Source organism: Wolffia australiana, chromosome 6 (assembly GCF_029677425.1).
Source record: "Wolffia australiana isolate 7733 chromosome 6, ASM2967742v1".
Classification (NCBI taxonomy): domain Eukaryota; kingdom Viridiplantae; phylum Streptophyta; class Magnoliopsida; order Alismatales; family Araceae; genus Wolffia; species Wolffia australiana.
Genome location: NC_135840.1, coordinates 6,304,402 through 6,331,936, shown reverse-complemented (window position 1 = coordinate 6,331,936; position 27,535 = coordinate 6,304,402). Strand labels below are relative to the sequence as shown.

Sequence of the window (27,535 nt, the reverse complement as noted above, 5' to 3'; positions counted from 1 at the left end):
AAATAACAAAATCAAATATTCATAAAATATACTACAAACCATTATGCTCGTCTACATTTTTGTCTCTTTCTCATGATTTTTTGAAGCTTTCATATTCAAATAACAAAATTTTCTTTCTTATAAAATATACTCTAACCATCAGGCTTGTCTCCATCTTCTCTCTTTCTCGTGTTTTTTTGAGATATTTTAAACGCATGTTCATCATTGGAATTGATCCATCAGAAAGCCCCCACAATGACTACAAAGTTTCATTTTCCGTCCTATTTAGTCATCTAATGGATGGTAATCCATCCAAATCATCGTCCGTGAAGCCCAGTTTGCCATCCACAAGTGAACATGAAGTTTTGTCGCTCTCATTCTTTCATGAACTTATTCCACATAATTTTCTACCGTTTTATCAATTTCTTTCAGAGATATTTTTCTCTTGATAGGGACATTCAATACAGTAAACTGTGACGGTCAAAAGTCCACAACCACTCTCCGTTGTCCATGCATCTGTTATGACCGACACACGGTCGACATCTGATAACATGTGCACGATCTCCACCTTCAACCTCTCAAATAACTACAGCATCCATGCCTTGATGACTCGTGCACTAGTAGAGGACACATCAGTTTGTGTTCCATATCACCACATCTCCTTCCACACATCATTATCAACCCAACCCATGGCAAGTCAATGTGACAAACTAGCCGACTTACAATGTCCTTCATCTCTTCTAGCATTAGACCTGTCAAGGTCGCCTTTGGCTGAAGAGACCAGATGTCTCTTCATTTGCTAAGTCATCTATACAACGTTGTGTACTAGTTTTTCCCTTCAGTCCATGATGTTCTTTTGGATGAACAAATCTGAAACTGCACCAGAAGACTCTTGTACTACCGTCCATTAGGCACTTCAATTGGACGACCTTTGTCGCGTTCTTCATGCGACAAATTTAAGACTCATATGTGGAATCCACAACAAGCGTAAAGTATTCTAGCACGGGGGATCTTTTTGTTCATCCATGTAGCTCTAATGCATCAGTAGTATGGTCTGCCCGTAATTCCTCATGAGCCAATTCCTCGTATATTTGGGGTGAAACTCTCTCCGTCATCAACATGGCAGCTGGTTCGGTGAAGATTAAGTTCTATAGGAAATGAATTATGTACAGTTCTTATTCAAAAATTGAACTCTATATAGTAAGTAAATGGAAAATGCATGAATATATTCAAAGCAAACTCTATACATTATTGTATGGAAATCAATAAAATACTTATTGTATAATATAAATTAATACAATATTAAGGAAATGTATTATCCATTAAAAATAAAAAACTGAATAAGAGGACACTGAGATGGAGTATTAAAATTTAAGTTAGCATGGCAAAAATCCAAGTTACAAGATCAAATCATTAGACCCAAGTTAGGAGAACAAGAGGACAGTGATAATAAAATAAAATGGAAAAAAATTATCAAGTTAAGTCGTGATATCTCAAAGAACATAAACATATTTCATGTTCAAGATGGAATTAATCACCCTCCTCTTTCCTGACCCATGAAAAGAAGATGAAAATGGATAAAAAATTGGTTGGTTTTTGGAATTGGGCGCTACCGAAAAACAATTCTTAGCTCTTGCACCTTGTGGACTAAGGAAACAAAGCCGAGATGTTATGGCAAATGTTATGAGTGAATTTTTCCTTTGATTTGGACACAAATGTTATGTCAAGCAAATGGAGAATGAAAAACAGAATGCCTCAACTTTCTTAATGATAGTGATTTCAATATAGCAGTGCAACCTCATAACTTATGATTACAGTGCCCCAAAAACGCCAGTACACTCCCCATTTGGAGGTCCAAACAAAGGTGAAAATGTCAACAAAGAATAAAAATAATGGAAACTTTCTACTTTGCCTGCTTCAATCCAAATTTGGTAAACTTGTCCATGCATCGGTCTGGACAAAGTTTTACGTACAACTCGGTGAGTTCATGGAAAATTGTATTTGAATCTCTATGGAAGCTTGGTAGTTGCATATCATTGGGAATTCCAGTGATCTAATATTTTTTTCATCCAGAAATAATATCTAGAGAAGCCCCATTAATAGCCAATAAGGAAGATCTTAATATGGTGGTATATCTTCAAGATAATGGAGTTTCTAGAAACTACACAAATCATAGGTGGCAATGTTGATGGATCAGCCTAAGATGTTCAAGAAAATCTTTGAATTGGAGGACTGATGTACTCAAGGAAAGTAAACCCTCCCAAGACTATATAGGCCTTACAAACTTCTTTATGGGGTTTGAAGATGAAAATCACATGACTTTTCGATATATAGGATGATTTTGTGGATTGAGCTTGTGGTTGTCAATGGAACTTTGTGAACACATTTTTTCCCAAACAATTTTTTATGTAGTGAACTATAATCTAGAAGGCTATCCGCTATCAAGTTGTCCTTAATTTGGATTCCATGGAAGAATAACTTGGTTCGGGTCCAAATCCTCTCAACTTTCTTCACCAAACTAGCTATCCAAATCCATCTTGATATACAGTAGTAAATCCTAATCATCAGAAGGAGCTTGGGAAAGGCTAGAGTGCACCTTTTCCACATGGAACCAACCAAGGGTGATGGAACTTCAAAGACAGTTTTGCTATCCGAATCGTGATATATTTGAATCATGATTTTAGGACTATTTGAAGGGTGTTCAAATAAATTTTTTATGTTGTTATTTGTCCTGGATAGTGTGAACTATATCATACCATTTTATAACTTGATAGGTCTATGAAAAATATGCACTGGGTGCCAATATACTGTGAAAACAAAAATTGCTGGTTACTAGAAGATACAAGAGGAAAAGAGAATCCTCATCACAACTCTAACGAAACCTCACACCTCCCTCGCACCACCGCCCCACATCTGTCTCACAACAGCTCCACCACCTGCAGCTCCTTTCAAAACTCTGTCCATAACCATTCTTGATATTGGATAACAAAACACAAAGTACTTTTGGAACTTGAAACAGTGATGGATAACGAAACCAAAACAGGTAACGTATGGAAATTTTTTCGTCATCTGATATTTTTTTCTGATAATGAATATTGGATGTTGACTATGAAAATATCAATAGCATACTAACTGTGAATGAAAACAATCCATATTCAGTATCTGACGCCCAGTTTCATTTCCGTATTCCAAACATTAGCCCCCTATTGGGCTGCTTCAGGAGTTGTTCCCAAAGGCATCCTATCCTATCCATGGTTGGCCAAAATGAAGTAAATGAAGTCTGTGATACCCCCCAACATGCTTGATGGTTACACATTATATCATGGATTCTACAAATTTTTTTGGGAGTGACAAATTAGAGATCGTAATCAGTCACTTTATTTTGCTATATGCATCAAACGGACCTTCTGTTAAGCCGGACCAGATGAGTTTCATCGAGTCTATTACTAGAAGTTGATGTTTTAATTCACAAAGTAAGGATCTTGTGTATTATTTCCAATACATATACTAACTACAGTGTGAATGACGTGATCAGAAGGACTCAAATAACTTCTATAGCATTATAGATAAGTTTCCACACAAAGTCGGATAGAAATAAATTCAGGTAGATTTCCCCAAAACATCCTTCTCTAAACTCGTTTACTATTCCATTATTTACAAAATTGATGATGGTCACAATAGTGGAAAGAGTATAATGTGTCTGATCCATTATTATGTTTTATCCTTTATTATTTTTTTCTAAATAATTATCGACTCTGATCATTTCTAAAAAAACTTAAGATAAACACATGATGGTCGTAATGTTAGTGAGAATATATTTTGTTAGAATTATCTTCTTACATTATTATTATCTGGAATCCATTTTGACTTTGTTTTTTGCTAGATTAGTTGCAATCACATTCTGTAGCAGCATTTTTTTGATTCATTATTGTTTTATATGAACTGTTCTTGTTCTCCAACCTGTTTTATTTCTAGTTTTTTTATAATTTTACAATGTTCACGGTGGTGGTGTTGGTATATTTTTTAACATTTTTTATGATCCTTTCTTGTGAGAGCTATGACTGGCATTAACAGTAGCGAGATGATTCTTATATCACATCAGTGAGATTATTGCATAATTATGTAGTATCTGTATGAATTATAAATACTTTCACTACTGAACTCATATTTGTGTTCCGTTCTCCAGATAGCATTCCTCATTTTCTAGCCTGCATTGAAATGCAAGTAGAGTTTTCAATAGGGATCTACGATCATATGAATAAAGATTATTCCTTCGCCAATTAGTTATTAAAGTTGATAAAATGGCATAAATTCATAGATCAAGTCTCTACATTGGAGATGAGGACTACATTTTTCACATTCATAATATATTGTATAATATTATGCACTCATTAATCCAAAAAATAATGAATTATTTATGATGTATTATTTTAATTTCAAATTATCCATATTCTATTTTGATACATTTTACATTTTCACAATTGTGAGGAAGCTAATTTGGCTTAAGTTAAAGATATCAGCAATATCCTAGTCCACTCAAACATGAAATGAAAATGATATTCTTCAGCATGTGAGGAAAATAATAACAATGTTCTAAAGATGAGAAATAATTCCCACAATGATCAACCAACCATAAGGATAATTCATAGCCTTCACTCCATTTGATCTTCTTTTAGCTTCCTTCTTGATGGGGACCATCTAGCCCCGAAGACCCAGTCTCAACCGGCTCGAGGAGCAAGGTCCGATGTGAAAGACAGGGCTTTTAAGCATTCGGCCTAGTCAAAGGGCCCCAAAGGTTGGCATTAACATCATTCGCATTTTGGTTGACCTCTTCTTCGTTTTGTGGGCCTATGTGTTTGGGCCTATGCGTTGGGACTTGGGTATGTGGACTTAAGTGTGGGCCTCTATCCCTCTCTTTCTAGAGGGCCCATAAAATGTGTGGGCCTCTCTCTCTTCTAGGGGCCCTTAGTATCCCATTGTAAGGGGGGTGGTATCCCCTCACTTGTTATATAAAAAACGTTGATGAAGAACATCTAAAAAGGTTTATTTTTTTCCTTTTTTCACTGTTTTGTCCTCTTGTCAGGGAAACCTAATGCCGCCTCCAATGCCAATCTGACTCCCAAAAGCCATCGCGCCACTAGACTACAATCTTTGGCATCTCGATAATCCCCAAGTTGTTGCGCATGCACAATATCACACCGCTCACGCCAGCCTCATGCACCATGTCATCACATGTGTTGACACTCATGTCGCCCACGCCGCTTCCCATGTTGTCCTCCAAGTCACGTCCCTCCTGTACTTACGCCTGTGCTTCCACCTGCACCATGCCCATGCAGCAAAATTGACAATGAGTCAACTGTGAGCCTTCTGTATGCCACACCAGCTTACCCAAGCACTGCTCACGTCCCCATCAGCTGAGACATGCTGAGTCTAGCCAACAGATTGGCGCCTTCGTGCCAATCTGATTCATGCCAGAACGGTCATTCAATCCCAACCCATCATTCCACATCAATTCTTGTATAAGAGCCAAGTTATCATCAAAAACATGCAAAGCTTATCAAGAGTCTAAAACCTATGATGTAACACATAAAAAGTATGGAGATATATGTGGCGTGAAAAATATATGCACATAAAAAGTATGGAGATATATGTGGCGTGAAAAATCCTCCCGCCTGATTCATGCCAGAACGGTCATTCAATCCCAACCCATCATTCCACATCAATTCTTGTATAAGAGCCAAGTTATCATCAAAAACATGCAAAGCTTATCAAGAGTCTAAAACCTATGATGTAACACATAAAAAGTATGGAGATATATGTGGCGTGAAAAATATATGCACATTACGCATCTCTTTGAATAGTCATTGATACAATACATTCATTATAATGCTTGTATCATGATCATAATGAAATTCTGTGAATACATGCAAGGGCTATGTGATTTGTGATGAGATCATAATATGGTGATTATTAGTCTTGAAAAGTATGTTACAAATATTCTTAGTCGAAGGATACTTGAGAAGGATATGAAAATATCCAAAAGGAATATAAATATCTAGTCTCGTCTATATGATGAGTATGGCTGATCCCGCAGCCATTAGTGTCGAACACTAAGTGTAGATAGTTGGTGCTCTTTAGGGAAAGAGCACACTAAAATGGTATGTACGGATCCATGAATACTATTACACATAACATTGACTATATCGATTCATGCCACTTTTGTGTAAGTGGTCCTTAGACTTGAGACACCAAGGGCATATTGTAGATGGCCGACCTTTATGTTGGGTTCTAGAGGCCTTGACATGGATGAAGAAATCAAGTCGACGCACAGCGGAAGACTAATGCGAATCAAACGGCATCATAAAAACCATGAAATGAAGTGCCTTTACACGGATCACATCCTAATTTCTTGGATCCTGGAGTGAGGCGAGTCGAGCTACTCAAATGTGCAGCCACTAGATGTATCCACGTGATCCTCGATACATCAAATCTCCTCCTCCTTGACGAGCCATGTTCTACCTCCATCGTCGTTGTTACGTAGTTTCGATCGCATCGGGCATGGAGAGGGGTGTACGGATAGTGGAGAAGAAGGGGAAAAGCTCCTGAACAATTCTGGCTTGGCTGAATTTTGTTTAGGGCCTTCTCCTATTTATTCTAAGTAGGTATTTTTCATAAAAAACCCCCAAAACTTAAGTATATCTTCCGACGTCCAAAAGAGCATTTGCGTGTGTCCTTCTAGGCCCATGTATCAGTCTAGTTAACGACTCTAGAGGCTCAATAACCTTTTTTGGCCTTCCAAATTAATTAACTATATCAACATATAGATTAATTAATGTCGAATCGATTTAACCCAAACGATAGATCGAGTCTCCAACACGTGGGGTGCCAAGCTATACCTCGTGCTCTAGAAGGTACAAAGGAGTGTATATCGACTCACTCATGGAACCTGTTCGTCATCGGTTACCATGTACGTATAATCCCTCATCCACTTGACGCTCCTTGGATGACTTAGGGTATGGCCAACTATCAAACCCTAATCCGTCATCTGAGTTAGTACTGATGCATTCGGAAACATCGAAGAACTCTCTCTGACATTTCACTGCCTTGGCCAAAGATATCATCCCATCATTTTCCTTGAGCTGTCACATATTATATTGAGGGTGGAGGATCCCATCTTGACCACACAATTGTCTTCGTGAACTTCTTGATGTACCCGAACTAAGACCGTTTAGAATCCCTTGATTAGAGACTCGTTGGCCATAGTCAAAGTACAACTGTCCATCCACAAGACGTCTTTGGTGTCTCAGGTCTAAAGACCACTTACACAACCGTAACATGAATCAACCTAGTTGACAGTTCAGTATAATACCATTAAGGGATTCGTACGGATCAATTCAGTGAACTATTTCCACTAAAGAGCACCCACTTTCTATCCTTAGTGTCTCCACACTAATGGCTACGGGACCGGCCATACTGATCATATGAGTGAGACTAGATAGTGCTATTCTAGTTGGATACTTCGATGTCCTTCTCGTGTATCCTTCGAATAAGAATGTTTAGAACACATGCTTAAAGACTAGTGATCTCCGTATTACGATCTCATCATAATTCACTAAGTCCGATCATGTATTCATGGACTTCATTATAAGCATCACACATTCATTATAATGAATATGTTGTATGAATGAATATGGAACGAGATGTGGAATGTGTGATTGGCTTGCTGGCCACATATATTTCCATCACTTTAGACTTGAGACTTGTAAATGTATTATACCTTACATCAATCATATTGATGAGATTATAAATGATCCTAGCTCAGTTGCAGAAACAAATCCATAAAAGTGATTGTTTGGACAAGACGGGACCATTTACCCTATATAAGAGGAAATTAACTCAATGAAGAAGATCAGTATTATCCTTGACCAAGGTAATGGAAATATTGGAGGTGTTCTTGAACTGTTTTTTCAAACATCTATGCTAACTAGCTAGGCCAATTAGGTTTTGGCAGCTGATCATACCCTAAATTATCATAATATAATCATGCAGATGAAGGATTATACATACATATATAAAGGTTCAACAAGATTGTTTGCATACTCCTTTGTATCCTATGGAGAACCGAAGTGTGTATTGGTACCCTACAAGTTGTCAACCTAAAATGACGATTGATTTAAACTGATTTTTGATTAACCATTCTATACTCGTTGATATAGGTAATTATTAGTGTCAGCTAATGAAAGGTATTAGGCCATTAAATTATTACCTTTACAGGTACATGGGACTAAAGGGCCACAAACATGAGATTTATAGACGTATGTGGGTATACCATAAGTTTGAGAACTTCTATGAAATTTTCTCAGGATGGAGAGTTTTATGAATATATTCAAAGGGTATAAATAGAGGTGGGACACCCTCATTACATACCCATGCAATTAAACTCTGGGTGTCCTTCTCTTTCTTCTCTTCCGCTACCCAGATGCTACTTCTAGTGAGATAGGATAGAGAGAAAGTTAAATTATTGGAAGCACATTTCTATGACAAAAGAGGTGTGCGGTGTTCGAACGATTGTATGAATATGTTTGATGATACTAATTTGATGAACCAAGAAATCGCGGATAGGTTTCCACCACACAATCCAGTTTGGATCAAATCGAGTAAATATACTATTCCCAGCATAAAAAATAATATCATATGAATATTCAATCATGGAGAGTCAAAGTCACATTTAATTACTATGGTCATTATTTGATCATTAAATAATTGTCACATTAAGATATCAAATTAGATAACTTATGTTTTTTTTTCATTAGTTCATAAAATACATAATTATTAGTTATAAAACGATCATGATATTAATTATAACTATAAAGCTAAGAACCCAAAATTATCATTAAGAAATAAAAATTTCCTGATGACATTTGAATTTTGATGAAAATATTTTTATTAATTAAATAAAAGTTCTAATCAAGATTACGTCATGATGTTTCAAAAACACCTTATTAAGGAGTTAATTTGAAGTTAATGTGGGATTTAATGTTTCTCTCCTTTTCCTCTCCATTCTTAATTTTCCTTGATGACGTTCATAAAGTTTTAAAGAAAATATTATAAAAGATAGGTCAATATTCAGTTGACCTTCCATATTCAAAAGTTTTAAAAAATGATGTTGGTCTTTTGTAATATTATTTGAAAATAAAAATTTCTAAAAAATAAAATATAAGTGCACTGTTCATTTTTTTCTGCAGGATTACACTAGGATTTTTCTATTACATATAATCATTTAGATGGGAGCATTAGCTCTAAAGTCATATTAAATTTTGATAAAAAAATGGCTCAAGCAAAATGTCTTCTTTCTCCTCATTTATCATAAACCAAATGTTTGGTTTCACAACTGAAACATTGATAGGGTCTTTCAATGAAATTGTGTCTCAGATGATTCATGAATAGTGAGATGATTTTTTCTACATAGTATGATGTCATGAGAAGACAGGTTGTCGATAAAATTTTAATTGATTGATGTTTCAGATAGAGTTCACCAATTGAAATCTCTTCGCATGTTAATTATCTAATGTTATCAAAATGAATCGAATATATTTTCTGTTTTATTTTAAAACTTATGTCAAACTTATACAAATCATTGAACCACATAAATGATAAAAAACACTCATTTAAGCTATTATATTAGTCATAAATTTAAAATTATCTAAGCAGCAACGAAGCATAATAAAAACTTAAAATGAAAACCCAAGATTTTTAATTGTTGTCATAAAATTCATTCATATATTTAAACATATTCATAAATCCAAGGATATTAATTCAAAAAATAATTTTGACCGTAATTATCCTTTAAAAATGGTTATATTAATTAAATGCAACAAATATCCTTAATTATATATCTAATACATTCATAAATTAATTTTGAAAATACCAGAAAGGATCCACTCTAACGTTTCCAAAATGAGAATTTTGATTAAATAACTCTATTTCATGTTACAAAATAATGGCAGATATGTTTCATTACAATCACATGCAATGAGACCTATTCTAAGATATGGTTTTAATTGAATATATGAGTTCATAATCAAAATTAATAAATAAATTGAACTAGATGCACATATACGTACATCTGCTATTCTTAAATTTTGTTGGGGCTTTGTGGCTTTGATTGAATCAATCCAAAATCAACTGTGCAATGGAATATCAAATCGAGATGGATCTGAAAACCAAAAACATAAAAAAAAACATAACCATCCCATTTGAAGAGACAAATCCTTAATTTTTTGGTACCTAGAAGTGATCATCTTCAAGGAGTTCATATGTCTCGCCTCATGATGTATCTACACGATCTTCAGAGTGCTAGATCTCCTCTTCATTTCTCAAACTGAATGCGCCCATAAATCTGATTTTCTTTCCATCTTGTCTCACAAGAAGCAGAACCTGGGAAGAGGGAGAGAAGAAATGGAGATTGTTCAAAATTACTTTCATGAGTATTAAATGAAGGTACCCTTCGTTCATTCATAACTTTTCGGAATTTTTTATAAAATTCCCCATACCTAGGAACAATTAATAGAACTCCCCAAACTTGGAATATATCCACCTATGTTCAAAAATCTTATGAGACTATCTAGACCTATGTATATGTATAGTTAATATATTTAATGACCCAATAACATTTATTAGACCAACCTTATGAATTAACTATATCAACATCTAGATATAGATGAACCCCATCAATTTGGTTAAGTTACCAGACCTAGAGTCCTCAGCTATACCTCATGCCCTAGAATCTACAACATAGTATGTCAACACTCTCATTAAACCTTTATCATCATAGTTATTGTGTATATATAATCCATTATCCATATGACACTTCCAAAATGACTTAGGGTGGTTTAACCAACAAACCCTAATTGATCATTCTAGGTAGGATGAGTGTGTGAAAAAATCATAGAACACCTCAAATATTTTTATTACCCTTTCCAAGGATTTAACTGCAACTTCTGCATTGAGTCAATCTCATTGTATACCAATTGTAGATGGTCCCATCTTGACCACATAATCACTTTCATAGACTCGTTTATCCATCTTAGCTAGGATGATTTTTAAACTCATAAATAAGGTCTCATATGCCCTAATGAAAAGGCAAATTTTCATTCAAGTATAAGAACCACTTACACAACTGTGATATGAATAGACTTGAATGACACTAGGTCTAATACCATTCAGGGATTCATATTGATAATGTCAGTTAACTCTTTCATAAGATCACCCACTATCTATATTTAGTGTCCACATTAATGGCTACAAGATTAGTCATGCTCATCATATAAAGACGATATAGTGCTATATTATCTAGATATATTGATGTCCATCACAAGTATCCTTAGAATATTAATGTTTATCTTGACCCACTTCAACCTGGACCCTAAGCCTTCTCTACTTTGGCTCCAAACCCTTAACCTGACAGACCACAAATATATAACAAGAAAAATATATTTCTTACATATGTATTTCTTTTCAATGACACTTCTTATATAATAAGTCTCTTTAAGTAGTATTCAATACAAGGCGTAATTTCATTATTTTAACATGAACTTTTTTATATCAGAAATTGGTTACCTAAAAGATACCAATTAGCAAAGGTAATTATGACTTACCTGCAAAAATACTTCCTTTTTTCTGGTTGCTCTTTCGTCTAGCTGTCTTCTCCTTCACGTTTCTCCTTGGATGAAATTTAGTGATTCGTTTTTGACCTTTGGTGCTTAAGTGAGACGATTCCAACTGCACCAAATAAAAATATTCCAACACGACTGGATTTTTAACATGATTACCAATAACTTTTATCGTAGATAACATATTCAAAATTGAACTAAATCAACCTCTAGAAGTCAATCTTTCCTCCTTAGTCAACTGTCTGATTCCTGTGCGTCCAAGTTCAAACCCCTGTAACTCTTTCCAAAATCAACCAAAAGTTGTGATTCCAAGTTCTATGGATTTTTATTAATGTTAACTAGTTATAAGTTGAAAAAATCTCAAAATCAACCTAAAACTTATATTAAAGATGTCAAACTTATCACAGGCGTCAAGGATGTGCAAAACTCGGAGGCCAGCTTCCTTTCCATTGAATCTTGAATCACCCTTCACCAAAAACCACGATTCAAAGTCCTTTGGACTTGGATTGATGTTAGCAACAAATATCCCTCTTAAGGAAACACCGAAAGGCAGCTTTAAATTTTCTTTAGAGAGTGACAGATCTCTCTAGCTTTTGGACAGATTTTCATAGAATAAAGAGAAGGGGTGTATGAAATTAAGGATCAAAACTGTATGTATTATCCTAGAAATCCGAAATAGCATAGTGGTAATTTACCAAAAGTCCAGCAGTCATATAAAGTGATTATGATACGACAATATGAACAGTTGTCCTTTTAATTTTGAATTCCATAAGTGTAAAAAGCCAATCAAGTGTTAAGAGTAAAAGTAGCTGTCATAGCAACGATTTCAGATTTTAAAAAATATGGAAATTTCAGCTATGTTTATTAAATCACTTACTCAAGATATCACAGCTGGATGGTAATATCTTCCTTTATATAATCTTCATTAAATCATCAACAAATTCTGCCTTAAACACCCAAAGGTAGTAATTAGGAATTTGACGAAGTCATTTAATCAATTAAATGAGGTCAGATCCTCAAAAAAAAATTGAACAGTGTTAGAGAATATGTTTATCTTCATTTCATATAAAATTCAAGTCCTAAATCACTGGTCTGAATTATTAGGGCTGATTATGATCTTGTTATTACAATATACTTATTTATTATGTGTGTATATTTTCACCTTAGTTACTCTATATATGGCATATGACAAGTAAAACCACAGGGAGTGAGATGGTTAAATACTAACCTGAGTTGGCTTGGAGAGAAGAGGAGAGTGATTAGCATATGGAAATGGAGAGGAGAGAAGCTGAATAAGTGAGAGTGGACTGGTGTTAAAATAAAGGTTTTATGAATTCTAGACAGTGAATGAAACAAATGTAGTTTAGATCAATGTAGCAATGTCAAACGTTGGTATAGAATGATATAGAGATAGCGTAGAATAATGAAAATTTAGAACGAATTTTTCAAAAATAATAATGTTTAGGTACATTTTTTGAAACATTACCACAGAAAATAAAGTTATTTGATTGTAAATTATTGAGAGATTCTTTGTAGATGTAGCTTGTTTAGGCTCTGGAAAAAAGATCATAGGGCAAATCACGGATAGGGGCTATCCTTCACATCAGTATGTATGTCTTCAGCATGTTCATATATGTTTTCCAGATACATCCTTATTGAAGGACTATCAAATTCCAATTGGAATTAATAGTGTGAGCTGTTAGTTTCTAAAACTACGGAAGAATTTTATAAAACCATCAGCACTAAGGTGCCCTGATCGATTTCGAATGGCATCGTATTCATTCATACATCATGATCATATATAAACTAGGAGCAAACAGTCCCCTCAAGTAATTTCTATTCATGGACAATGAGTAAATGTGTAAACATTCATAAGTCCACCCTTGACAAGAGACAGATGAATCCAGCTTTTGATCCCTCATGTTCAGTGAGCTGAGCTGCACCCATGTGTTCTAAATAAACTTGAAATGCATGTGTGAAGAAAATACCACGACTTATGAGTTTTTCAATAGAATCATCACTCTGATGGTATACTTTCCATCAGATAACAGCTTCTCTGACTGAAATGATTGGTTGGAAGGTTAATCTTTCTTCTCGCACGTCAATTATGCTTCAAAGCTTGAAGTTTGGGATGATTTGCCACCAAAGTTGAGCCGAGATTGTTTTATTCTTGTCGAGGAATCTGCATAACGAACAAGTAAAATCTCTTGAAAAGGTTCCATCATGGAAATAACCAGATAAGAAGAAGTGTAATGCCACCTTTAGCTTTGCCTTCCTTGTTAGAGGAGATTACTTTGGACTTCCATTCCTCATAAGCTGCCCTCTCCATCTTCTTCTGCCTCTTGTATGTGGGCAACTGCCAGGAAAAGAGAAGAATGATGACAAATCGTGAAAATTGGTTTTGATATTTTCCATTATTTTCACACATTAGAAAAGATTCAGGCAAAAGTTTTACTGTCGTCTAGCTAATAAGACAGACATATTGAAGAGATGCAATAGAACCCATATATAATCGATCATCAGAAGAATGGATAGGCCAAAATGGATAACTCGGTGAAGGAAAATAAAACTTCAATTGAAGAGAGCCAAATCAAATGCTTTCATACAAAGTATGGTAGAACGGAGAATGAAAACTCCATTCAGTACATGCCAGATTATGAATTTATCCAATCGCCCAAAAGGTCCAAATTGCTTCCAATTTTCGTTTTTGTTGGATTTTGAGTGCGTAGAATCACAACGAAACCAATCTAACGATGACAGAGTGATCAGCTTTCAAATGCCTATTGAATTTTCTTACAACTTTGAAGAGTAAAGTGACCTCAAGTTCATCGTCAACGTCCTGTGAAGAGTCAGACACATCTCCGTCATCTTCGCATCTCCTCTTGGAGGGAAGCACGTCTAATAATTCTATTTCATACAAAAGGTACGAAAATTCAGTTAAGAAACTCTATATTCCTGTCAATTCAAGTATTATCTTGAATGTCTGATAGTAGACAATTAACCTCTGTTTCCTTTGACAGCCTTCGGATCTTCTTTCTCCTTGGAGGCCCCAAAGATATCAAAGCAGAGATCTTTCATCGAGTTGGAAACCTACAGATTAAGTGAAAAATTAGTCACTCCAAATATATTATCAAAAGGCTGTACATATCAGATCAATTACACTGGTAAACTCAGCTTCACTCGTTGCACAAAGCTCAATCAGCTTCGCTTTGTCCACTTTAAGCTGTTAAAGCAAGAAAACCATCCCAAAATATTGAAATAAGATTCAGGCATTGTCTTTTTTTAGAATTGAGTTTTAGAATTTACCTTATGTTTTTTAGCACAAAGATAAAATGCCACAGCAGTGAATACCGGCCGGCTGAAATCGGTGTTTGCACGGCGAGAAGGGGGCAGCGCCGCTAAGAACCTGGCCTTGTATCTGAAAAAAAAAATCATTTTCAATAGCGAGTCAAGGCAGAAGAAATTCTTCAGAGAAGCGTTCTTGACTGCTTACACAGGTAAACCCTTCTGAACAAATGGAATTAGTCTTACGCAGCCGAATTGGATTCCTAGTTCTCGCACATCAAGGCTCACCCTTTGTCACAAAGAAGACTGATCAGCTCAGGAATCAATCAAACGAAATACGCCTAACTTTTCCAAAAGTACTCACTTGATGCCGATACTATTCTGAAGTCCATTGAACGACCTGATGTAAGCTTTCTCCGACATTCCACAGATCTTGATTGCAGCTTGCCGGTCAAACATCACTTGCATCCTGTTCAAGGCCGCAAGAATTAGAATTTGGGCAATGGGCAAGAACATTTGCCTATAGAATTGTTTTAATTTCACAAATAAATCACCTATTGGCGGCGATTTCCAGGCAGATGATCGCCTTGCAAACCTCCCCCTTTTGAAGAAGAAGAAAGAAAGAAAGAAAGAAAGGTGAGATTTTTCAGGGATTCCGACGGCGGGCGAAAGGGAAAATTAAAAAGCGATGAATTGCGCACAATTCCCATGACGGAGGAGTCAAACTGGACATCGGCTTGCCTACGAAGTTCTTCCGCTTTGCGCACGACTTGCTTTGATCCGCCCAGACCGAGTTTGCCCGCGATGCTGTTGATGTCCATCTCGTCAACAAAAACCAGCTACTGCAATTGGAAATTGGCTCGGACGAGATCGCGGCAGAGAAGATCGACAAGTAATGTTCAATTGGGAAAAATTTAGAGGCAAAAGAAAGGAAAAGTGGCGGGAAATTTTCCAAGAACAGCGTCTTTTCTTCCAGTCCAGTTCGTCCCGTACCGTCCCGTTTGTTTTCCTTCTTGTGATGCCAAAAATGAAAAATAAATATTGGGCTAAGCTGACACTTGGGGCCTAAATAAGAAACTCTATGTATACTTTAAAAAAAAATTGATGTAATTAAAGAAACTACAAGAAAATGAATGAGAGCTAAGAGCTCATTTTTCAAATCTTATCAAAATTAAAAAGTTTTTTTAAGAAGACTTGACTTGGCGATCTTGTTATCTTTCTCCACATTGATGTCAGAGAAAGAATCTCTTCTAGTTTGACAAGTGACCAACTGAAATTCATGCATGCATTTATTTGTTATCGCTTTATAGCCTTCTGTATCGTTTTTTTTAAACCTCAAATCAATAATTTTGTAAGAGTCACCATGCATCCAAGAAATGCATGAAAAAATTGTTTAGATCTTCAATGTTGATGATATTCTCATTAATTTTTTATGTTTATTGCAATAATCAAGATGCTAAGAATCCTATATCCCTTAACATTAGATTGAATTTGTGAAAATTAACTTTTGAAATTGATTTTCTAGTATAAATTCGTTGATGAATTTCAATCAACGCCTAATGATACTCTTTATTTTTTATTTTTCTTTAATATTGTGTCTTCAATTTTACATTAATCCTAGCTTAAATTAATAGCTAAATATATAAATATGTACATTTTCATTCTCTTAAGACAATCAACCCTTCTTCCTCCCTTAATTCAAATCATTAATCCTCCGTACCCTCTTATTATTCCTTCTCACTCCCATTTCTCTCCCTCTTTATTTCTCTTTATTTCTTTGTCCTTGTTCTGATTAAAAATGAAATATTACATTTTCCCCTATCTATCTAATTCTCCATCCTTCATATATAACTATAAATAGTTATTTTCTTCACATATATTCCCTACCTCTCACTTGGGAATAATTTTCATTTCCTAAGAAGGTGGATATATGAATACTTTTTATATAAAAATATATAATAACATTTCCTCCCCTGAAAATAGCATCCATATACTCTCAGTAGTATCCTTCTTGTATCATCATCACCCTTGTTATCTCTATCTTACATAGTTTAGATTATTATACAACCATTTATATTTCCTATTATCATGTGAATATCTCTTATCCTTCTTTCCTAACATTAAATTACTTTTATCTACAATCACTAGTCCCTGCGGAGATCACCTTATTCAACCCTACATATTCTAAGGGAGTTTAATCTAAATATAAATTTTATTTGATTAAATAAATCAAAATTAGAGCTCTTAATTTGCTTCATCAACAACTTTTCATGGATGGAGTTGGCCTTTCAGACACCAAAAAGGAGGAATATGATGTCTTTATAGCACTTGGAACTTGAAACCTTCTCTTCTATAGGCATGAATAATAGTTTGCGATGAAAAATAGTTTGCGTCAAAAGTTTTGGAATTCTGACAGAAAAGGAATACATGATGCCATAACCAAATTCTGGGTTCGACTTGGAAAAAAAATTAATGGAATGATTCCTTTGCAATCATGTATTATGTCTCATGAAGTCAGTAAAATTATGATTTACAATAAAACAAAAATTGAGACGATTACTTCCCTTCATTTAGTTTCCTTCCTTCAGGATCCTATTCAATGTCTCAACCATCTCAACCACATGTTATCGAGGAAATTACAGTCCTTTCATTAAAAACAGATTTTACAAGTATATGGTTTTATTTATGTAAAAGTAAATGCAAAAACCTACCAATAGGAGGATAAAAGTCAATGACATCATTCATGCAGAGAACGATTATTATTAATGATCCATAATTAATTAGTATATGAATATGGAACTGGATATAAAATCAAAAGAGAAATGCATTCAATGATTTATATGTAATTCATCTAAATGCATTTTCATGAAGGTTTAACCATTTTTAAGTGTTTTATAAATCCAAGCTCATGGAAATTTTTCATTCAAGACAGAAACAAGCCCATCCTAAATTCTACCCATACATTTATGTGGGTCAAATTTCCTTAGTACATATTTATTATCCAATATTTTTACCAAAATACAGAGAATGTGTATTGAATTATCATGATATATTTCTTTTGAGGAATTTTGAAATGGCGCATAGAAAGGTTTACTATAACTTGAAATATTTATATTAATTTTTCACTCCTTGTTTATTATTTTTTTCATAAAAATGTTCATGAATTTGAAGAACCAAGGAGATATAAAATGAATAGGAAGAAATAATAATACCAAACCTTTGAGCTGTACAACGAAAAACTGTAGCCATATTAAAAATCATGGATACTTATTGGAGGGCAAATAATTTGATTGAATTTCAAATAGTTTGATTTGGATTCACTTCTTGGAGGGAAAATAAATAAATTTTAGTTTTGGGGATAACTAAAAAATTGAAGTTAATTCAAAGTATGAATTTATTATAATTTTGGACACACTTGATATTAAAAAGAAATTCGATGGCTGACTTATCAATTTTCTTAAATCAAATATATTGAGAAAATGATAATATTTTTGATAAATCAAATAGTAATATTGTCGTGCTGTGCAGATAAAAAATTCAAATTTAACTCAATTAAATATTTGAAGCCAATTTAAGTCACTTTTATGAGGGAAAAGGCATCATCTGAAATTTTATAATTAAGAATATCCTAAATGAATTTGAAGTGATTTTCATATTAATGTTTTTAAATATGTGAAATCAATCATACATGATATATATTTACTGTGATATCAATTTGTGTTAAATAAAAAAAGGAGTGGATATGTATAAAAAAAGATAATCTCAATATAATAAACCTGAGATACTTAAAGTTTAAGGAAACTTACCACAATCATACACTTGAAGATGACTTCACAATTTGGTGCTCAAAACTTTTGACTTGATCAGCAAATTCAAGGAAGGTAGGTAGCATAAGATTAAAGGAGGGAAACTGATGACTTCACCTCCCTCTCTCTGCCATTATGCCTTAGGAAATGCACCTATCTAGTACCTACTTACTCAAGATACATAATTAATCCAGCTTAAGTCACATAAACTAGAAATCAACCCTCAGGCTCTACGCCTATGAGCTACAACTTTGAGAGGCTTTGAAATTGCAATTTCTCTCTCAGTGATGTTTGGTGGTTTTATATAGCACCACTAAAGGGGATTTTATCATTTTTACATTATTCTGTTACATTCTACACATAGGCTATACAACATCATACCTTTTACCTTGTATTGGTTAATTTAACATTCAGGAGTTGTTCATAAGACTAACATCATACTTAGTTTCGTAATGGTCATCCATAAGTTAATCATAAGCTGACTATATTCATATAATTATATAGTATTAAGATCACTTTTTTATTATCATGAAAGTATCACTTTTTTTTTATTAAGATCACTTTTTTATATTCCTTAATCAGGGTTTATATATGTTTCTCACTTGTGTAGCCATTGGGCTATTCCTTGAATTAGTATTTAGTGTATCTGAGTTAATATTACACTACCTAAATAGTGGCTTGGTTCAAAACCTATAAAACTGTATAATTGAGTACAAAAATACAAATTATATACCATATCTATTCATTTATTATTATGTGTGTTACTAGTTTAGGACTTTATTCATAGTGTATTGTGTCATGTAACATTCAGATAACGTGGACAAAAAAATCAGCAGTATGGGACTAGAGAAAACACAAAGGAGGTAGAACATCATAACAACATGTAAGGTTCCTGAAATCAGATTTTAAAATCTAATGGAATTAAATACACTATATACGTGGAGACATCTCTGATGGCTTCCTTGTAAACTAAGTTTCTTATCACCAAGCATACATGGAGAATATTTCTTATCACATTGCTTATGCAATTAGAATACATAGGAAAATATTCATTGTTTTATTTGCATGGAGGCCTCAACTGATCAAAAAATATATGTTTTAGGGGTAATAATGCTCATACAATTGATGGAAATATATGTGGCCGGCAAGCCAATCGCACATTCCACATCTCGTTTCATGTTCATTAATATAACATATTCATTACAATGAAGTCCACGAATACATGATCGGACTTAGCGAATTGTGATGAGATTGTAATACGGAGATCACTAGTCTTTAAGCATTTGTTCTAAACATTCCTATTCGAAGGATACTCGAGAAGGTCATCAAAGTATCCAAATAGAATAGCACTATCTAGCCTCACTCATATGATAAGTATGGTCGGTCCCGTAGCCATTAGTGTGGAGACACTAGGGATATATAGTGGGTGCACTTTAGTGGAAAGATTTTACTAAATTGATCAGTACAAATCCTTGAATGGTATTATACAGAACTGTAAATCAGGTTGATTCACATTACGGTTGTGTAAATGGACCTTAGACCTGAGACACCAAAGACGACTTGTGGATGGACGGTTGTACTTTGACCATGGCCAACGAGTCTCTAATCATGGGATTCTAAACGGTCTTAGCTCGGGTACATCAAGAAAATCACGAAGATGATTGAGTGGTCAAGGTGGGATCATTCACCCTCGGTATAAGAGGTGGCAGCTCAAGGAAGACGATGCAATGAAGTCCTTGGCCAAGGCAATGAAATATCAGAGAAAAGTTCTCCGATGATTTCTGAATGCATCAGTACTAACTCGGATGACTGATTAGGGTTTGACAGTTGACCATAACCTAAGTCATCCTAGGAGCGTCAAGTGAATGAGGGATTATACATACACGGTAACTGATGAAGAACAGGTTCCCTGAGTGAGTCGATACACACTATTTTGTATATTCTAGAACACAAGGTGTAGCTTGGCACCCTACGTGTTGGAGACTCAACCTATCGATTGGGTTAAATTGATCCAACATTAATTAATTTGGAAGGCCAATAAGGGTTATTGGGCCACTAGAGTCGTTAACTAGACTGATACATGGGCCTAGAAGGTCACACGCAAATGCTCTTTTGGACGTCGGAAGATATACTTAAGTTTTGGGGGTTTTTTATGAAAAATACCCTCTAAGTATAAATAGGGGAAAGCCCTGAATGAAATTAACCCAGGGCAGAATTGTTCAGGGGCCTTCCCCTTCTTCTCCCCTCTCCGAACACCCCTCATTATGCCTGATGTGATCAGAACGGCGTAACGACGATGGTGGAGGTAGACCGGGGTTTGTCAACAATAAGGAGGAGATTCGACATGTCGAGGGTCGCATGGATACATCTAGAGGCTGCACATTTGAGTAGCTCGATTGGGCTCGCTTGAGAAGATCTCAATCAGCGATGCCTCTAGGTGTTCTCAATCGGCGAAGCCTCTAAGGTGTTCTCAATCGACGAAGACTCCTTTGCCAAGGATCCAAGAAATCACGGATTCTATCTGTGTAAAGGTACTTCATTTAATGGTTTTATCGATGCCATTATGATTTTGCAAAAGTCTTCCGTTGTGTGTCATTTTTATTTCTTCATCTAAGTCATGGCCTCTAGAACCCAACAACAATATTATTTAATTTTTAAAGAATATTTCAATCTTCAGATAGCCAAAAACAATCCTTGAATTTTTTGCTATTTTTGGTATGGGGAAATGGTATTTCTACTGTTCACAGAATTGGTTCTTGGTGGCACATGATGGTAAAAAGGATTCAATCCTTGGTGAAAATTTTGGGACTTAATCAAAATGAGCTGACATCTGAACTATTTTTTAACATGGAGATAACGAAGCTAAATAAAATAGCTTTCTAATTAAGCTTGGGTGACAACAACAAAAAATACTTCATCATATTAGGTGGAACTAGGGAAGGACAAAATCTGGTTGTAGTCTGGTTTTGCCAAAAACCTAAACCCAGACCTGAAGTCTGCTTCGGTCTCGGTCTTGGTCTGGTCTCAGTCCGGTCCAGTCCCGATCAGTAATGTTGACTATTCAATGTGAAAGTCAATGTCAGGTTGACTTGGTCTACTCATTGCATCAAACTAGATGCCATCTGAATGTCACCTCGGGTGCAGAAGTAGTGTTCGGTAATGAGAGAGTGAAAAACAAAGAGTGATATTAGAGAGTGAAAGAGTGTGATAAGGAGAAAGAGAGAGAGTGAGAGAGAGTGAAACATGGAGTGAATGAGAGCGAGACAAGGAGATAGTGGGGGAAAGAGATAGTGAGAATGACAGAGTAAGCCTGAGATAGTGAAAGACGGAGAGAATAAGGGAGGGAGAGTGAGAGGGTGAATAAGATGGTAAGACGTAGAGAGAGAGTGCGAGTTTGAAAGAGGGAGAGGGGGAAGTGAGAAGGAGAGAGTGCAATACGAAAGGGACTGCAAGAGGGAGAGAGGGAGCAGGTGAGAGAGGGGAGAGAGAGAGAGAGCAGGTGAGAGGAGAGAGTGAGAAAGGGAGAGAAGGTGAGAGAGAGAGAGGGAGGGAGAGAGGGAGAGAGTGAGAATGAGTGAGGGAGAGAGAATGAGGGCGAGAAGGTACGAGAGGGAGAGTGTAAGAGAGAGAGATAGAGAATGAAGGAGGGAGAACAGGAGAGAGGAAGAGAGTGGGGAAGGAAGAGAGGGATAACGTGAGAGAGGGTGAGAGAGAGAGGGAGAGAGGAGAGTGAGAGAACGAAAGGGAAAGAGAGAGAGCAGGAGGGAGGGTGAGAGAGAGAGGGAGAGAGGAGAGTGAGAGAACGAAAGGGAAAGAGTGAGAGCAGGAGAGAGGGTGAGAGAGAGAAGGAGAGAACGAGAGGGAGAAAGGAGAGTGAGAGCGGGAGAGAGGGTGAGAGAGAGAAGGAGAGAATGAGAGGGAAAAAGGAGAGTGAGAGCGGTAGAGAGGGTGAGAGAGAGAAGGAGAGAACGAGAGAATGAGGGGGGTGATAACGGAGTTGGAAACTCGGCGCCATAACATCAGCGGCTATAAGAATATATGTTTAGATAGTAAAATCTAAACATATATTCTTATACTCAGGTATGAGACTAGCGGCTAGGATTAAATATAGGAAAACATCTAGCGGCTATGATTAAAGATATATAGGAAACATCTAGTGGCTAGGATTAAAGACAGATAGGAAAACATCTAACGGCTAGGACTAAAGATAAAACGTTGAAGATCCAACGGAAAATATTCATCTTAACATAGCCTTTTTATATTTTTATAACGGCTATGATTTAGTTATGGAAACTAACTATATTTAACACTATTAGCTATTAGGATAAATACCAACCGATTGTAATGGTTTCTTTATGGATTAACAATGATATCTCTCTCTCTCACGATCTTTTGTGTTCCCTCCTCTACTCCTCTTCTTTCTCCTTGTTCTTGAGAAAATTGTGAAATCTTTCATGGGAGAGAGGAGAGTGAGAGCAGGGAAAGAGAGTGAGAGAGAGAGCGGGAGAGAATGAGAGGAAGAGAGGAAAGTGAAAGCGAGAGAGAGGGAGAGAGAGAGAAGGAGAGAACGAGAGGGAGAGGGTGAGATAGAGGGAGAGAGGAAGAGAGGAGAGTGAGAGAAAGAGGGAGAGGGTGAGAGAGAGGCAGAGAATGGGATGGAGAGAGAGAGAGAGAAAGAGATGGAGAGAGGGAGAGAATTAGATGGAGTGAGGGTGATAGAGAGGAAGAGAACGAGATGCAGAGAGTGAGAGCGGGATAGAGGGTGAGTGAGAGAGGGAGAGAGGGAGAGAAGAAGAACAGAGTGAGAGAGGGAGAGAGAACGAGAGGAAGAGAGGGCGAGAACAGGATAGAGGGCAAGATAGAGAGGTGAAGACGAAGCACGAAGAAGCAAAGCATGAAGAAACGAAGACGAAGCACAAAGCTGATAATCTCAATTTTAGGGGTTTAATTCATCGTTGGTAATTGAGATTATTCAATAAAAATTATATTTAACCGTACTTAAGAATACTTAGTTAGTGATGAGTACGGATCGTCTCCACATTAAGGAATTAATTTCTTATGATAGTGATGATTATCGAGAGAAACGATGAAGACGAGAGTAGAGGATATGAGCTAGTTATATTGAGTAAAAAGATGCAAGTAATATGTTAATATAATGAGCAAGTTAATGTTAAGGATACTGTGATGGTCGAGTGTGTGAACGATGATAGTGGTTGAATGTAGACAGTGTGATGGAGAGGATAGAGAGACAAGATAACGGAGACGTAAGTAACTGAAATGATAAATGAAAAGTCGATAAAAAACTCTAATTATGATAATAATGGTGTTGGAAAAGGAGAAAAGTAAGGCAAAGATACTTACCTTAGATCCTTACGCTATGCTAGGATCATGGTGATTTACGACTGCTGGTAAGCTCCGCACTTCTCCAATGCTTCTCCCCTTACACCCTGGACACCAAGAACACACTTGATGGATCTCAAAACTCACTATCTTTTAATCAGCCCACACAAGTAGGAAGCAAGTTCAAGATGAATTTTACAATGATCCATGCTCTATTTATAGATAAGAGGGTATGGATAGAAAGAGGAAGGGAAGATGAAGCAACGCTGAAAATTTTAGCTCAATCAGAGTTGTAGATCAAAAGTTATGGCCATTTGAAGTTGAAGAAATCCTAGCCCTCGAAATTTTCTCTCTCTCGTCGTTATCGTCGTCATTTTCCTTGCACATTGAGAAGTCAAAGTGCCCCCACTTCTGTGCTTTTCGTATTCTGCGCGGCTCTCGTCATTTTCCCTGCCATGTGCACCTAGGAGAAAGAAAAGACAAAAGAAAGAAAAGACACAAGAAAGAAAAAAACAAAACAAAAACAAATAAAAAAAAGAATATTCGCGGTTGACATGGAGGCGCGTCAACACGTGCCACGTCAGTGCAATCTGGTTTTTTTTGGTGGACGCGCGCACGCCATGACGTGGCCATCAGAATCAGAGGAGAGAGAGAGCAAAAAGTAGATTTTGTCCAATTTGCCTCGGTCTTTGCAGCATTTATTACAAAAAATTCATCTTGTTTTCTATTCGTCCACGTCACTCTGCGCAGAGAAAAATAAATAATGCTTTTTGTTGGTCATAATGGCAATCATCGCTTAGCGAAGCGCGAAGCGATGATTGCGTGATGAAATGATTGGATGTCGCCAGTCATTAGAATCAGTTCTAATTCGTTGCCATTCGACGAATCGAACGGCGACACTTGGCAATGCAGGCTTAAAATATATATAAATATTTTTAAATTTTCATATTAATTAAAATTAAAGCCCAAAAAATACATATAAATGTATATTTCGACTCAAAAAAATCATATCTTTCCAAATTTAATGTTGAAAATTTTCAAAAAAATCATATTCTATCTCAAAAATTATATTATTTTAGAATATACAGTTAGAAAAATCCTTAAAATGCAGGAAAATCAGAAATTCATTCTAAAAATAGATTTAATCATTTTAAGCTTGATAACATGCAAATGCGAGTAATTTAATCTACTAAAAATGCATGTTATCAAGAGAAACAAAGGAAACTCACCAGCGGACCAATATGAACTCTAATAAAGATTAGCAAATAGTAATGATACAAGTACCCCTATACTCATTAGAGATTAAATGAAATAGGAAACATATAAGTTCCAACATAGACTAGGATTCAAGATAGATAGAGTTGAAGATAGATAGGATTCATCGGTCAGGATTAGATCGAGTCATATCCGTTATACTAGTTATAATGGCTATGATTTAAAAAGATCGAACAGCCAAGACCGTTCCAACCATATCTATATATAGTATTATCATAACCTAAATAAATATGAACCAATGATAAAGATTAAAGTGTGGGAAATAAGGGATTTAAGATTCATCTCGTGTTCCTCTCTCTCTCTCACCTCTCTTTCTCTCTTCTCATCTTCTTCTTCTATCGATCTCTCTCACTCTCTCAAGCAAGGCCCGATTCTTAAACGAGAGCGGAGAGGAAGAGAAGGAGAGCAGGGCAGAGGTTGAGAAGAGAGGTAGAGAGTGAGAGAGTGAGAGAGAGCAGGAGAGCGGGAGAGAGAGAGAGAGAGAGAGAGAGGGGGAGAGAGGGGGAGGGGGGGAGAGAGAGAGAGAGAGAGAGAGAGAGAGGGCGAGAGAGAGAGGGAGAGAGCAAGCAGGAGAGAGGCTGACAGGGGGAGAGGGAGAGAGCGAGCAGGAGAGGGGGCGAGAGAGAGATAGAGGGAGAGAGGAAGAGCGGGAGGGAGGGCTGGAGAGAGAGAGCGGGAGCAAGGAAGACAGGGAGAGAAGGCGAGCAAGAGAGAGAGAGAACGAGAGCGGGGGAGAGACTCTGAGAGGGGGAGAGGGAGTGGATGCGGACTTCGGTCCAGTTCGACGTGCGAACCGGAACCGGGACCGAATGATATTTGATTATAGGATTCAGAGTGATTCATCGGTCATTGAGGATATATGTGTTAAGAAACGTGAGATGCCCCGTAACCAAGAAGTCATGCCAGACGAGATAGAGAACTCGCTGGTATATCTTGGCTGTGCCTAGGCAACATGGCCAAAGGATCTTGAGCTTTGCCGCAAGGCATAAGGCTCTGATACCATGTTAAGAAACGTGAGATGCCCCGTAACCACGAAGATAGAAGTAGAGAAGAAAAGAGAAGAAGAAGAGAGAAAGGGCATCTCACGATCTTCATCATCGAGCCATTCAGGCTGAATCACCGAACAGAAGGTAGATTGGGATTAGAGGATGGACAGGGCGACGGGCGGAGCCGCCGCCCTGGGAGACACAATAGGAAGAAAAGCCTCATTGAAACAAGAGCATTACAAGGTTTTTATAGCAGATTGTTTGGATTCAGTTATAGCAACTGACCCTTTCATTGCCGTTTCCTGTTTCAACAGTTCCCTAATTCTTGATTTCCCTTTATCTCCTTTACAATATGGATTCTAGGAAGATATTGTTTTTGTTCTCAACTTGTAAAAATTCATGTGCATTTAATAAAATTTACATGATTGTGAAATTCATGTGCATTTAATTGATTAGCCATAAGTGCTACGATTGAGACTGAAAGATATTTGATTCATTTGGTGATTTGAGAGCCACATGGGTTCCCAGAGAGAGATATAGATTAGTTAGGTAGGTAATAGATAGATTGATATCTAGATAGACAGCGAGATTATTGGGATAAGGGAAATTAAATGGATTAGTTGTAAGTGTCACGATGGAGACCGCAAGATATTAGATTCATTTGGTGATTTGATAGCCACAGGCTTCCATGAGAGAGAAGAGAGAGATAGAAATATAGATATAGGTAGATAGCGAGAGAGATGGAGATAGATTCAGAGGGCGACAGAACGGGAAATAGAGTTAGAGATATATAGAAAGATATAAATATATATAGGGAGAGAGAAAAAGGGAGGAAGAAATAAAGTTACAGTCTTACAGATAGGTAGGGAGAGAGATAAAGATAGCGATAGGGAGAAATAGAATATAATTTGATAAGATATAGATATATAAATATTGGGATAGATAGAGAGAGAGAGAGAGAGAGACGTAGGTCATGATATTATTTCAGGCATTATTGCTGAAAGTTAGGTTTGTGTTGGGTCTAAAACTATTAGTCGTGGAAAGAGATATATGATTATTGATGGGCGATTGTTTTACGGTGGAGAGGGCTCTGATGGATAAGTGATACTGAGTGACAATGAAGACACTGGGAATAGAAAAATTTGTAAATAGGGGACGTGGGCAACTTGAAATAATTTATCACATTATTGTG

The 27,535-nt window shown here is 36.3% G+C and overlaps 1 protein-coding gene and 1 long non-coding RNA gene across 2 annotated transcripts; both read right to left on the bottom strand.

The window, feature by feature from the left end:
* Positions 1-13,451: 13,451 nt before the first annotated feature.
* ORC6 (origin recognition complex protein 6) lies at positions 13,452-15,932 on the bottom strand. Its single transcript, XM_078576782.1, is given in 10 exon segments — positions 13,452-13,833; positions 13,911-14,007; positions 14,470-14,558; positions 14,654-14,741; positions 14,812-14,874; positions 14,958-15,069; positions 15,145-15,225; positions 15,301-15,405; positions 15,491-15,541; positions 15,543-15,932. Coding segments are annotated over 10 exon segments (978 nt in total). The 5' UTR covers positions 15,758-15,932; the 3' UTR covers positions 13,452-13,756.
* A 5,673-nt stretch (positions 15,933-21,605) lies between these two features.
* On the bottom strand, positions 21,606-26,544 carry LOC144704878 (uncharacterized). The gene is made up of 2 exons (XR_013581920.1): positions 24,104-26,544; positions 21,606-24,014 (listed from the first exon to the last, which is right to left on the bottom strand). It is a non-coding gene; the product is annotated as an uncharacterized LOC144704878 (long non-coding RNA).
* Positions 26,545-27,535: the final 991 nt, after the last annotated feature.